The sequence below is a fragment of the Acomys minous genome, assembly GCF_964271855.1.
Source record: "Acomys minous genome assembly, chromosome: 6".
Lineage (NCBI taxonomy): Eukaryota > Metazoa > Chordata > Mammalia > Rodentia > Muridae > Acomys > Acomys minous.
In genome coordinates, this window is record NC_140487.1 from 77363954 (window position 1) to 77378908 (window position 14955).

At 43.0% G+C, this 14955-nt stretch overlaps 1 protein-coding gene across 5 annotated transcripts in view; it reads right to left on the reverse strand.

Annotated features, from left to right (window-relative positions):
* AHCYL2 (adenosylhomocysteinase like 2) overlaps positions 1-14955 on the reverse strand; it is a 166686-nt gene that overhangs the window by 33668 nt on the left and 118063 nt on the right. For all 5 annotated transcript variants that reach the window (XM_084786348.1, XM_084786352.1, XM_084786349.1 and 2 more), the window contains exons 3-6: positions 10729-10872; positions 9894-9994; positions 2667-2769; positions 565-659 (exon numbers count right to left, since the gene is read on the reverse strand). In XM_084786348.1, coding sequence (XP_084642474.1) covers positions 565-659; positions 2667-2769; positions 9894-9994; positions 10729-10872 — 443 coding nt within the window. The remainder of the gene's footprint in view (positions 1-564; positions 660-2666; positions 2770-9893; positions 9995-10728; positions 10873-14955) is intronic.

A 14955-nucleotide genomic window follows, 5' to 3' on the forward strand; every position in this document is an offset into this window, starting at 1 on the left:
TTGTTTTTATTCTTTAGTTCTGGGGACTAAACCTAGGGCTTTAATGCATGTCAGGCAAGGGCTCTCTGCCACTGAGCTACATCCACAAAATGACTGGATCTTACAAATTAAAAGAAATTTGCACTTGAAAGCGCTCCAAGCTATGAAGAAAGTCGGTGTGCCTTTCCAAGTCTGTTTGTTGGTGCTGATGGTGGCTGTCCCTGGAGCAACTGTGAACAGCGATAGGGGACAGAAACAGTTTGCTTCTGCATTTTAGCTGGTCATGTGTGAATGCTTATGTGTGAATGTTAATGTTACTGATCAGTGCAAATGCTTCTAGGGTGGCCCCAAACTCATGATCTGCCTGTGTCAGCTTCTGTGTTGGGATTACCGATGCACACTGAGCTAAGTAAGACTGCAGTTATAACAAGTTTAGTATCTAGAGGTATCCTAAGTAGATTTGCTAACTTTGGCTGGAAACCCAGGCACACTGGACAGAAGCAGGCCCACTTCCCTCCTGACCCTCGCCAGTCTTTGCCACCATCACTCATGCCCTTTGAGCTGTGTTAAGAGAATCTGACCCACCATGTTTGGCTGCCAGCCCTCCACATTCACACATCTGTCAATGCACCACCAGAAGTCATCTTCTGACTCTCCTTTCCAGGCAAAGACAGGAAATCCTAAAAACAACAAAAGAAACAAAGGTAAACCATTAACGGCTACAAAAGGGCCAATCCCAAATTTTAACAGGGAAGTGCTGAGTTCCACCAATTCCAACTTTCTCATTTTGCTATATTCTTCGGATTAACTCTTTCAAGCTGGTTATTACTGCCTTCAAGTCTCCTATCCATTCACTTTCCTGTAGTGGCTCTTCTGCTCTTCTTGGCTCAAAAAGGACAAGCAGCAAGAATGTAAGAGCTGCTAAAAATAGGGCTGATGGGGAAAAAAGAAAAAACCAGAAATAACTATTTGATCCACCCAAGCTGGCAGTCTCATCATCTCCCAAATCCACTTGTTCCCTTCTGTCAGTAATGCCACAATGCCTCACTGGAAAGCTCTCAGACGCTTATCTAGTAAAGGGCTTGTCCCCCATCAGCGTGGTGAAGCGTCACGTCCACTGTGCAGGCTGCTTAACTTAGCTGGGTGAGAACCAAATCAGTCGGAACTTTTCTAAGTCCATTGTTTATGCATTTCTGAACATAGATTTATTTAGTTTTGCAGTGTTGGGGAATGAAAGTAGATTCAGAGTACACTTGGCAATGTTCTACCACTGAACTTCCTCCCTAGCCCCAGCTGTTCATTCCTTCATTCCTGCAGGTAGTTTTGAGTCGTCTCACCATGGAGGCCAGGCCAGCCTCACACTTGTGGCCATTCTCAAGCCTCACACTTCTGAGGGCTGAGACTGGAGGTGTGGGCCATAATCCCTAACTTTCTTTTTTCTTCCTTTTTCTTTTCTTTTTTCTTTCTTGGCTTTTCGAGACAGGGTTTCTCTGTGCAATAGCCCTGGCTGTCCTGGACTCACTTTGTAGACTTGAACTCACAGAGATCCGCCTGCCTCTGCCTCCTGAGTGCCGGGATTAAAGGAATGTGCCACCATGCCAGGCGTTGGTGGTATACTGGTGAGCATAGCTGCTTTCCCCAACTTTCTTTTAAAAATTTTTAAATTTTCAACAAGATTTACTAAGATTCCCAAGCAGGTCCTGAACTATGATCTTTTGGCCTTAACCTTCCTAGTAGCTGGGATGACAGGAATATGTCACCAAACCTGGTCTTGAATATGGGTTTATAAGTAGTGTGGCATTTTGTCGAACCAGTCTTTTTATTATCATTTATGTAAGTATGTTATCTTCTCTACCACAACATAACATTCTGAGAGCAAAGATATTTCTCATTATCTCTTAGAGTCAATACAATAGTCTCTTGTTGGGGAAAAAAAAGAAAAAGAAATTAATGTCTATGTACAATTTACTCTCTCTATATTTGATATTTGTATAATCTTCTATTATATACAAACAATAAATTTTTACAAATAAGTGAAAAAACTAATGAAATACCAAGAATGCTAGCAAAAGGAACTATATATTTACATATTATATAAAAATATTACACACACACACACACACACACACACTGCAGGGTTTGCTTGGTATCTCCTAAGGGCTCAGAAGCAGTTTTGGTACCCAGATCTGTGTATACTGATACACAGAGGGACAACAGACAGACAGCTGACAGAATCCAAATTTCTCTTTCTTTTGTCCTTCAAGTGTTAGCAGATGCTGTGGTCATTTATCTGCCAGGGCAAGTCCTCTTCAGCGCTGAGGCAGACACACTGAACAGTAAACCAGGGAAGCCATTTACTGGAAGACTTGCAGGCCACTCAGTATGGCTCAGATATACATGTTACCTCAAGTGGTGAGTGGTGTTCATTGGTGCTCTATGAGGGAGTCAAAGCAAAGTGATTACCAAACACCAGACATACGCAGCTGTTTGCCAGCTATAAGAAACCGAGCTAACTAGATCATGTTTGATAAAAGAAGCCCCCAAAGGGAACCAATTCATCAGTAATAGGGCTCTTTCCTTCAAAGGCAGCTGCCTTTCTGGCAATCATCCTTAAAGATTTATATTGAAACACTGAACTTCTTGAAGACTTATCTTAGCTAAAGACAGAGAACAAAACCAACTCTTACCACTTTCTGCTAGAGCAGCAGCCACTTCATTGAGAGTGGAGTAGATGTTGCAGGCAGCCCATCGGCACTGCGCCCCCAGGGCACCCAGGGTTTCCATAAGCACCTGTGTTACAGAGTAAGGTGATCAGCAAGCCTGTATCAAACACATGCTCAAGACTTAGTGTAGCTTTTGTTTTGTTTTGAGACAGGGTCTCACTTAACCCAGGCAACCCTTTCCCCTGTGTCCATTTCTTAAGTGTTGTGACTACAGGCATTTGTCACCATTCCTGGCTAAGTTTATATCTTTGACAATACAATACGCCAAGAGCAAAGTAGGCCAAAATTTCCAAGTTGCGTTTTATAGAATATCTTTGGTATTTTCAACACAGGGCAGAGGAGCTGGCTCTAGTAAGACTTTATACTTTTCTCCAGTAAGATTTAATTAAGAGTATCAGAGAAAAAAATATTTTTAAATCAAAATGCAGACATTTAGTTGTGCTTTTGTTTAGGATACAGAAGGCAAGAGAGTTCCACCATGAAAAGGCTGGTAGGGTTGGGGATGCAGTTCAGTTGGTAGGAAGTTTGCCATGCATACAAGAAGCCTGGGGTTGGATGCTCAGTACCTAATCAAAGCAGGCATACTGGCACGGGCCTGGAATCCCAGCACTGGGCAAATGGAGGGAAGATAACCAGATGTTTAAGGTCAGCCTTGAAAGTTTGAGGTCAGTTTGGAGTATAAGACCCTGATGTGGACTAGGATTGTTTCATTTTTTGCAAAGCACAGGAGGAAAAGGTAGCTGCATATCCTGCATATATGAAGATAAGAAAAAATAGCTAAAATGTAAATTAAAGGCTAAATGTAGGAAGAAAGTGTGTAATTTGGAAATTTGTTAGACATAAGCTTTCATACTCACAGGCAAGCTCTTTCCCAGGAGTACCTGCCCAGTACTCACGTGAAAAACTAGAGTGAGGGGGGTGGGGGCGAGTGACTGCTACCACACTAGTCTCTTTCTGGAAGCAAATACCTTAAGTAACAGAATTTAGTAATCATGCCTGTGATGAGAGCCATGCAAAGACCCACTCAATTCTCATGAAAGGAGATGAAAGCAAAATTGGGAGGGTTGCAGAGAGCATCCTGAGGTGACCCTGGAGTGGGTCACTGTTTATAATACTAAAGACCCATTTTTCTCTCTTTCTCCACAAAAGACAAGAACATATCTTACGATAGACCTACCAACTAAAAGGGGACAAAAAAAATGGCTGCTACAGAAAGCAATAGGGACACTAGGAAAGTCCAGCCCTCACAGAGGCCTGCTTGGCTGGATGAGAAGATTCAAGACTCTCCCTTTCTCTTACCAAGATGACTAGCTCTACCACAAAGGTCGGGCAGGCCCCTGAGGAGGGCCCCATCTGTGGCACACTGGTGTTCAAGCGTATGAAAGCTGAGGGTGAACCAGAAAACACTAGTGAAAGCCCTCTAGTAACTTACATTCTGCCTGAATAACCTATACTATGCACCCACTGCTGAGGAAGCCCAAGGCCTGCAGCACACAGCACAGTTGAAATGGCTGGCAGTTCATGACTCTAATAGAAACTAGAAGTCAAAGATTTTCAAGGTGTGAAAACCAAAGTTGGTGGTGCATCTGCCTTGCATGCTGGAAGCCCTGGATCTGACCTTCAGCACTACATACCTCAGGTGTGGTGGCAGATGCCTAGAATCCCAGCACTTAAGAGGAAGAAGCAGAACCAGAAGTTCAAGGTCATCCTTAGCTACAAGGTGAGTTCAGATTCAAGGGTAGCCTGGTTACAGTGAGACTGTCTCAGAAAGCAAAACAAAACAAAACAAAAAAACTATGACAAATGCCAGAAAGAAAAAAAAAAAAAACCCACAACATAATGAAAAACCATATAAGGTACTGAGAATTCCTTCAACAGTCTTTCCAGATTGGGTATTTTCACAGACAGAATCAGTCAACTTAAAGATAGCAGAATAGAAATTACAAAGTAAAATACAAAGTGAAAAAGAGAGTAGGAAAATCAAGAATGAACAAACAGAAGAGACCACCCAAGATGAGTGGGACATCATCAGACCTGACACATGTCACTGAAGTTCCCAAAAGTGAAGATGGAGAGAGAAAACCGAGCAAAGGACATCCATTTAGAGTTAGTGAACAGTCGCTTTCCAAAAATTAATGAAAGAGGATCTAGGAACAATATCTGAATAGTGCCAAGATCCACTGAAAGCAGTCCTTGTGAGTTCCTTTAAAAAGGTCCGATTTCAAGGTGTGTATGGGTAAGAGTAGACAGGAGAAGACAGATCATCATGTACCCGATTCAGGGATGTGCTCGAGGAATGAAAAGGAAGGGCCAAAGACAAGGAAAGGTGGGAGACAGTAAGTAAATGCTTGCCTAGCAAGCTCGAGGACCCAAGTTTGATCTACAGAACCATTTTGTAAAACAACAAAACAAAAGCTGAAGAAAACAGATCCCTGAAGCTTGTTGACTGGCTAGTCTTGCCTACGTAGAGAGCATCAGGCTAGTGAAGAGATCTTGTTTCAAAAATCAAGGTGGATGACTCTTAGGAAAATGATGTTGTTCTCTGGCTTCTATGCACATGGGCACACACTGGCATGTGTGAGCATGCAGAGACAGACAGACAGACAGACAGACAGACAGACAGACAGACAGACACACACACACACACACACACACACAGAGAGAGAGAGAGAGAGAGAGAGAGAGAGAGAGAGAGAGAGAGAGAGAGTGATTTTAAAGTGGGGTGGAGAGATGCCTCATTGCGTAAAGTGCAAAGAGGACCCAAGTGTGGATGGCCAGCACACACGTGAAAACTCGGCACAGAATGTAATCCCAATGGTGTGTGCCTGCATTCAGCATTGGGGGGTGGAGACGGAAGGGCCCCTGAGGCTTGCTGGCCAGAGAGCCAGCTAGTCTAGCCAAAACAGTGAGCACTAGGTTTAGTGAGATTCTACCTCAAAAAATACGGTGGAATGTGATTGAGGAAGATATCTGAGGCTGACTTCTAGCCTCCACATGCACACCCAGGTGTACACAAATGCATATGTGCACACATGCATAGACCAAACACACACTTGGACATACACACACATTCTAAAAAATTAAAAATAAAGACACATTTGGGGACTCTTTTGGACAAGCTGTAAAATAAAATAAAGCATCACAATATTGAAAATAATAATTATAACTCATCAATAAGAATAGGAAACAATCGGTTGGGTATGGGAGAAATGTTGAGGGAATGTCAAGGATTTCTGGAGCAACTTGTGAGTATAATGACTAAGAACTCACATTCAAAATGTTCAAGTAGGGTGAGGTGTATACTCATAAAACCAGCCCTCAGGGGGCAGGAAGTTGGTTAGTTTGAGGACAGCCTGGACCACACAGACAATTCAAGGCTAGTTTGGGTTACATTCATAGTGAGGCCATCTAAAAAACTAAAAACAAGAAACTAGCAACACGGCTCAGAGGGTAAAGGCACTTGCTGTCAAGCCTGAAGAGGGTATTGGATTACCGGGAACTGGAGTTACAGGCCACTGCGAGCCCCCCGACATGGGAGCTGAGAATCACACTCTGGTCTTTGGCAAGAGCAGAAAGCACTCTGAAGTGCTGGCAAATCTCTCTCCAGCCCCTTCACTTGACTTATTATAATTTAGAAGCAGCAGCAATGGAATTAGGTTGGAAGAACTATGGGGTACACCTGAATTAAGACATGATCAACTGCATACTTGAGGGAGCTCAGGAGACTTTTCCTCCCTCCCTCTCCTTCTCCTTCTTTTGAGGGAGGGAGGGAGGGTCTTATGTAACCCAGTGACCCTGCTGGCCACAAGCTAGCCCACTATGTGGTAGAGGATGACCCTGAACTATTCTTCTTATCTCAACCTCCCTAGAGCAAGGATTACAGGTATATGCCACCGTCTTGGGTTTATATGGTGTCAGGGATCAAATCCAGGGCTTTGTGGTGCTAGGCAAGTACTCTACTAACTAAGCTACATCTCTGGCCCTCAGTCTTTATATTTCTATATTATACAGAGGTAATATTTGAATGTTATATAATTAACATGAACGTATAATTAGAAAAACTACAGAGATTAAAAAAAAAAAAAGGAAGGAAAAATACTCCTCTAAGGATAAAGTAAAAATTTAGGGTGGAAATAATAAAATGATACTAAAATTGGTAAACTAATGATTAATTAATTCAGGAAAAACAGAGAGGGTCTGGAGTAAAAACAAGCTAGATATAACTTAGCAACATGAGCCAATAAGTAGAGAAGCACTTCCTATTTTAAGCTACCACACTCAATTCTCATGTGAGAGGCCCAGAAAAGGTTTTAAGCATGATTCGGCCTCAATTCATTAGTCTGTAGCTCCAAAAAGAAATTACTTTTTAATTTATTTTATTATTTTTAGAAACTTAAGGTTTTCCTTTTCCTCAGAGAACATGTGACCCAGCAAGGACTCAGAGGGAATCAGATGTTATGTGCTCTTTCAGAATCTACCTGCCCTTCCTTAACAATGTGACCATGTAAGTGTGTGCCAAAGAAGAGACAGTTTCTTTCAAGTTAATTGATGTGCTGGGGAGAAAGCTCAGCGAGAGGATGTCTGTCCAGTCTATATAGGGCCCTGGGTGCAATCTCCAGTACTGAAAAAACAAACAAACAAACAAACAAAGCAAGCAAGCAAACTAACTAGCTAACTAACTAACTGGATGTGGTGCACATGTCTGAAATCCCAGCACTCAGGAAGGAGAGGCGGGAAGATTAGGTGTTTGACCAACACTAGCTTCATCTGCTACACAGCAAGTGCAATGTTAGCTTGGATGGTATGCGACCTTGTCTGAAAATAAAACAAAAGAGCTGAAGATATGGTTCAGTGGGTAAAGTGCTTGCAGTGCAAGCATGGACACCTGAATTCTTATCACCAACACCCAAGTAAAAGTTGGGTGCCATGGCGTGCCTCTGAAGGCCTGGTGATGGGGGAACGGGACAGGTGTATCTCTGGAGCTTGCTGGCCAGCTGGTCTAGCCAGTCAGTAAGCTGCAGGTTAGTGTGAAATTCTTTAAAAAAAAAAAAAAAAGGAAGAATGATTGAAAAAGATACCAACAACCTCTGGCCTCTATGAACACACACACACGCACACGCACACACGCACACGCACACACACCCCAGACCAAATAGATGGAGCGAGCACATGCACGCTAGCTAGCCTTTTGCGTGGTGTATACAGCCATCATATCATTCTAGCATCTAGGAGGTTGAGACAGGAGGATCATGAGTTCAAGCTCACCCTCAGCTACACAGCGAGCGTGAGGCCACCTGGGCTACATGAGACTCTGTCTCAGGAGAAAGAGAGAGGGAGAAGGAAGATGACTTAGAGCATACAAGTCCCATAAAAGGTACGAGAGCATTTTCAACACACCAATTCTCCTACGGATCTCGATGTATTTGGAACTCATCACCTACGACATTTTTCAGAGATGACTCAAGACAAGAGATGAAAAGTACTATGGGACCACTTAGTTTATCACAGTGATTGTGCAGGGTTCTACTGCCATTAGTGGGAAGGGCCAGGCATCTGTAACACTTAAGTATAGGATAGACACTTACAACAAAAAACTGCCGATCTGGTATAACTTTCAACTGCTGCAATGAAAGTTCACACGGGTGAAAACCTTAACATATTTTTTTGTTCTTAGAAACTAATACCACCTTACATACTGACAAAAGTATTTCCTATAGCTTCAATAATAGTCTTTCTAAGAAAACAGCAATTGTGTAAGTGAACAGAGAATGCTGACTTTTTACTGTAGTTGTTGAAAAGTTAGAAAGAGTAGCTTTTTATTTCATAAAGTCATAAAATCAAAATGTTATTCTAATGCTCTGGACATAACACCACATTGCGAGCTCGGCAGGGTGGTGCATGCCTATCATCCCAAGAAAGAAGGATCAGAAATTCAAAGCTAGCCTTAGCTACAATAGCAAATTAGAGGCCAGTACAGGCTAATGACATACGCAGGTAGGTACGTAGATAGGTAGATAGATAGGTAAGTAGACAGACAGACAGACAGACAGACAGACAGACAGACAGACAAGAAAGGAAAAACAGAGGCTGGAGAGATGATGGCTCAGCAGGTGAGAGCAGAATTTGGTTCTCAGCACCCACAGTCTGTAATTCCATTTCTAGAGTGTCCAGAGCTTTCTTCCACCCTCTGCAGGCACCGCACCACATATACACACAAGAAAAACATCTGTTCATACACGATAACCTCCCTACATACCCATCTCTATGAGTCAGTCTACTGAGAGCATCTACATGATAACAGTCTATTCCATTATAGTGTTGCTTAAGCATTTACATGTTGAAGTATATTTTTATTATAAATGACTTTCTTATTTCTCCCTATTTTAGTTCTGATTTTATATTTTAAAAATCATATAAAACACATAGGCTTGGGTGTATCTGAATTCCACCTCAGAGTAATCCAGGGGCACTGTAATTTTCTTATGAATAGAAGACAACCCTACTGAGTAGTGAATCCCTGGTCTAAGCCAGTCATGGGGATCCTAGTCCCCTTCTTAGAACTAGTAGAGCTGGGGCACGTGACCCAGTCCTGCTCAGGGTAACATGGTAGCCTCTCCTGTAGGCCCTCAGCAGAGCTTTCCTTGCTCTCAAGAGAGCAGAACAAATTGTCCTTCCTTTTCATGGTGACTAAGTAGCTGTAAGCACCTTTCTATCAGCTGGAGGATGAAGTAGGCAAACTGTGGAGACAGTGCCCCCCCCCCCAAATCACAAAGAGGTAAAACAGGACTCCCCCACCCCGTGTCCACAGCCTTCCTTCCAGATGGAGTTTTCGCAACACAAATAATAAATTCCTGTATGCTGAGGTCAGGCTGAATCAATTTTCTCTTATTTGCTGCTCAAGGCAGCTCTATATGAAGACTGGTGGGGTGACATGGGGAGATGTGGGCTGCAGCAGGGAAAGCATTCACTTGCTCACGTGTCAGCCTGTGCTTTCCTAGCTGCACAACCCAGGACAAATTGCTCAAGCATTCTGGGCCTCAGTTTCCTTGTTTACAAAATGGAAAAAGGAATACTGGCTTACATAGCATTATGTGGATTAAGGAGCTAATACTGTTAGCCTGGTGCTGGCAGGTTGCAAGCATTCAATAGCTGGTGCAATTATTAACTGTTATTAGGAGAAAAAGGACTCACAGCGGTCTGAGCAGTGATGTGCGTACAACCCACAATCTTGGCTCCAGCCAAAGGCTTTTCTCCTTGGGCTCTCTTCCTTAAGGCCATCAGGGCAGGCATCTCTGAAAAGGCCCCATATCAACACAGGATATTAAACAGAGGGAATAAGAGACAAAAACTACTCACTTAAGTCCCCGTGGTCAGCTTCTGATAGATGACATTCAGGAATGTTCTCTGAAAGGCTTCCAGAGACAAATGCTCCCCAGTTTTGTCCCCTATATGCCAATCCTTCTCATCCAGGGGTTTCCTCTAGAACCATTGGAGTTCACACCCTCCCCAAAGTGCTTCCTTCCTAAGCTCAGACTTTTAAGTATCCTTCAGGAGGTGGACATACGGATTCACACCTCTAATCCTGGCACTTGGAAGGCTGAGATAAAGAACTGTCTCGAGGGCTCGAGAGATGGCTCAGCAGTTAAGAGCATTGACTGCTCTTCCAGAGGTCCTGAGTTCAATTTCCAGCAACCACATGATGGCTCACAACCGTCTATACTGAGATCTGATGCCCTCTTCTGGCCTGCAGGTACACATGCAGAAGAGCACTGTATACATAATTAATAAATAAATAAGTAAATAAATAAACCTTTGACCCTGTCTTGAAAAAAACAAAAACCAAACAAACAAAAAACAAACCTGTCTCGAATGCAAGGTCAACCTAGGCTGCAGAGTGACTTGTTTCAGATTAAAAAAAAAAAAAAGTATGGTTTAGTACTGCACTGAAGTTTGGCAAGTCAGCTGACTCAGCATTATTAACAGGACAAAATGACACAGGCAGGTAAAAAGGCATTTACTTCTTTACCTTGCTCAGCAATTTCAATTTCTCTGCGTCCAAACTCCGCCTGTTTGATATTCTTGACACAGAAGTCACTGCTTCCCTTAGAGTTCTTTTGCTGCTTGTCCCTGGGCGACGTCTCATCATCAGAGCTATCCGTATACGAAGCAGCTGGAAAACAAGTGACAAAATCAATCAGGGAAAAGACTGGCTTCCTCCAAAATTCCAACCCACTGGAGCTTCACGAGTCATTAGCACCAAACAAATTAACACCTCTAGCAAGTTCCTTAGACAAACATGGAGCTGCACCACTCATCGCCTATCCAAGGCACTCTCCACAGGTCAGAAAGGGGAAGAAGCTGAGCGCTACGAAAGGCATTCTCTCTCGGTGGCATTCATTTGGAATCTAGCACTAGCTTTCCCTTTGGATCCCAGAGACGTGTAGCACTTGAATGTACAAAGAGAGGGAAGCTGTCTGATGAAAGCCACAGGTTAAAGTTCCCAAGGGTTGCTAGCCTCACCACTTCTCTGCTTGCTGCTTAAATGGCTGAGCCAATGTGCTTTGAGGTACAATAACAGAACAGATAAGACCTAAAAAACAAGGAACTCATGGGAAAGTAATTAAGAACTACACAGAAGGAGTTTGTCTGACATAACAGAGCTGTGTTCCTCAGGACTGGCTCTGATGAGGCAGAACTGTTCTTGCAGACCCAATTAGAAACTGACAATGAACAATTCAATGTGCTACCCTCCTCACTGGCCTCCACAAGAAGGGGTCCTCCATGTTTCAGATTCCCAGAGCAGCAAAGAAATGCCCTCTTTTGGCACATTCAATGCTCTGACAACTAACCAACTAGCAATACATACTAGAGCAGGGCATCTCAGCCTTCCTAATGCTGCGACCCTTTAACACAATTCCTCATGGTGTGGAGGCCCCCAACCACATTTTTTGTTGGTCCCTCACAATTGTAATGTTGTTACTGCTATGAACTGTGATGTAAATATTTCTGATGGTCTTAGGTGACCCCTGTGAAAGAGTCATTTGACCCCCAAAAGGGTCTGGACCCACAGGTTGAAACCCCCTGCACTAGAGGGTAAAGGGGCCACACTTGATTGTGGCCAACAGGCAGTTACTGCCACTGAATCTGCAGCCTTGGTAGAGATATTTTTAGTCTTCATATTTGCTAGTCATTTACTAGACAATCTGAAGCAACTTTTTCTTGATTTTTGTAACAGAGGATAGTTCTTCCTAATCCTCGAAGTTTGGTGGAGACTAGAGGACAAATATAGTATTTGCATCTCTCAGAGCAGTTAGCACTGCCATCAGGTCCAGGGGAGAAAGCTGCCAACGCTCGTGGCTCCTGTGGGCCAGGCGCTCTGAGCATTAAAGCCTTTCTGGGATTTCTTAGCAGAGGGTCTGTCCAGGTAGGCTGTAAAAGGCAAGTCTGACCTTGCCCAGTTAATCAGGCACAGTGTTGCATACCGTGGGGCTGGTCAGCAGGGGCTTGAGGATCTCTCTTTTTCTGGAAAACTGCCTTAGTGCAAAGTCCTTACATGAGGGCACAGGAATGAGTGCACGCCAGGGGAGGCGAAGGAATTTGTAAACCCCAAAGGGACTTCTGTTCTTACAAGGAACTAATCTGTACAAAAACCTTTTGGTTCGTCTCCTAGGGTAAGAGAGCTCAAAGTACTTTTGGCAACAGAGCTAGAAATAGCTTTCTGAACATCGTCTGTTTCATCAGTCTACAGTCAGATACAGCTTAGGAACTACAGGTTCAGGGGACCACGCCTCTACCCCCGAGAGAAAAAATAACAACAGCTTCCCAATCCTGATCTGAACTTACAGGGAAACTGAATTTGTAAAAAAGAGTACATGATTTTTATGTTTCTAGTGACAGGGCTACAGATGGAACCATGACTCAAAGTCTGAAAAATAAAAAAGAAACTAATAAGGGCAGGTGGGATGGTAGACAGCTGAAATCGTAGCACTTGAGAGGCATGTGGCTAGCTGTAGTGACTCAATGGCTGAGCCTGGTGTCCTCCCTCTCCCCTGAATAGTTCCCTTCCTACCCTTTAGCTCAAGGAAGAATCAGGAGGGGAAGAAAGCAAATTAAAACAAACAACACAAGACAATATTCCTGCAAGAGAAGGATGCACTCCAATTTTAACTGGTTTGTTTGTTTGTGTTTATTTTGTTTGTTTTTGAGACAGGATCTCTGTACGCAGCTCTGGCTATCCTGGAACTAGCTATGTAGACCAGGCTGGCCTTAAACTCACAGAGATTCTCCTGCCTCTGTCTCCCAAGTGCTGGGATTAAAGGTGAGAGTCACAACACCACCTAGGCTCCAGTTTTTGTTGTTGGTCTTTTGTTTCAACTTAAAGAACAAAATGGTTACATCATTTCCTTATTCTAAAGCTGAGAAAACCATTTTACTTTCTTCTCAAACAGGGTCTCCCATGCAGCCTCGGCCATCTTAGAAGTCGTTACGGAGACTAGGCAGCCCTCAAGCTCACAAAGATCCACCTGCCTCTGCCCCAGGTGCTGGTGGTATGTGTGCCACCTTGTCAGTCTGTCCACCTCTACCTTAATAGCAGTCAGCTAATGCTTTCCCCAACCCCCAAAGGTTTTTTCCAAAGTCTTTTATTTAGAACTATGGTTGGTAAGTACAAAAGGCAGCAACTGTCTCTTGGCCCAGACCAAGAGAAGGGTTTCCATGTCAACATGGTAGAAATTTTATTCAACTAATATGACATGCATCTATTTAGTTTGAACACAGAAATTTTTGCCACTTTTTCTTTTTTCTTTGATAATTCATGCTATGTAGCCCAGGCTGTCCCGGAACTCTCTATGCAGCCCAGGCTGGCCTTGAATTTGCCTGCTTTTGTAACCATCAGTATACTCTGAAGCTCAGTCACTAACAATAAGCAAGTGGTACAGTACTGCTCGTGTAGTGCTGAGCACAGCTGCCTTCCAAAAAAAGAAGAAATCAATATCTACTGGAGAATCTAGCTTCACTCCCAGTTATCCAAATAGGGAATATAACAGATACCCCCTCTCTATAGGCTCACCCTTTCACTTAAATACCACTAATGAAAACATCTTACAGGGAAATGGGATAATAACAAAAATGTTTCAGTTTTTAGGCAGAAAACATTACTACTTAAAAAGTATATTATAATTTTACTATGGGATGTTCTTGTTTGATTTTCAAGAACTAAAGCAAAGCCTGATGAATCTCTAACCCACAGTCTATTCCGCTGCACACAAACTTGCGCACACGGCCCTTGCGCAATTTCCTGTTATCTCCCAGCACCTGTGAGACTGTGGGAGCTTGTTAGGAGGCAAGCAGTAGGAATTCTGATTGAATTAGTCCTATTAAATGAACTGAAGTCAGGTGGCTCCTCTTGGGACCAATCTATTTATTTGTTAATGGAAATAACAGTAGGGACCTATGTTTGAATGTGAATGGACTGCACTAATGAATGACTCGAGACAGGTGAGAAGTCATGTTAGCAACCCAACACAAACAAACAAAGCTTTAGTATTTGAAAAAAAAATCTAAAATTCTCTCAAAATTTCTGAGTGCCAATTAGAAGTAAAGCATTTCAATCCTTCTCTTCTGTAACCAGTTCACTCATTGGAAAGACAACATTGCCATAAATGTTATCACTGAAAGTGGTCTAAGTCTGAAGAAAAGGTTCTTCTGCTCATTTGCTTTTGTGAGTTTTATTGCTTAGGAGAAGAGTTTTTATATTTAACAAGTGCTGCCAGGTTGCAGAGACAGGCAGTTCTCTGCAAGCTTGAGGCCAGCCTTGTCTACACAGCAAGTTCTGAGATAGCCAGGGCACGTAGAGAGACTGTCTCAAGACAGACAGACAGATATAGTACTGGGTTCATGGAAATATAATACCTCCTAGAGATTAGCCCAGAAAATATAGTGAATACTACATACCTAAGATGAGCATAACCAGATTAGGAGACTATTCTAAAAGGATAGGGGAAAATGGCGAATTTTATTTCTGAGTAAGATATTTAAGTACTAGAGATTATGTAAGGACTTAAGCTTATTGGGAAATAACTAACTAGGTAAGCCAGCAGCCCCGTCATTTAAATGCTCTCTATGAGGCTGGATGGACATTTGCCAGGGATGCTACGCTCACACAGATGACGATTCCAACACACCATATCTCTACTTTTGTCTCCGAAACCAGGTGTTTTGATTCCCTGTGCGTGGATTTAATGTCCTTCAGGAG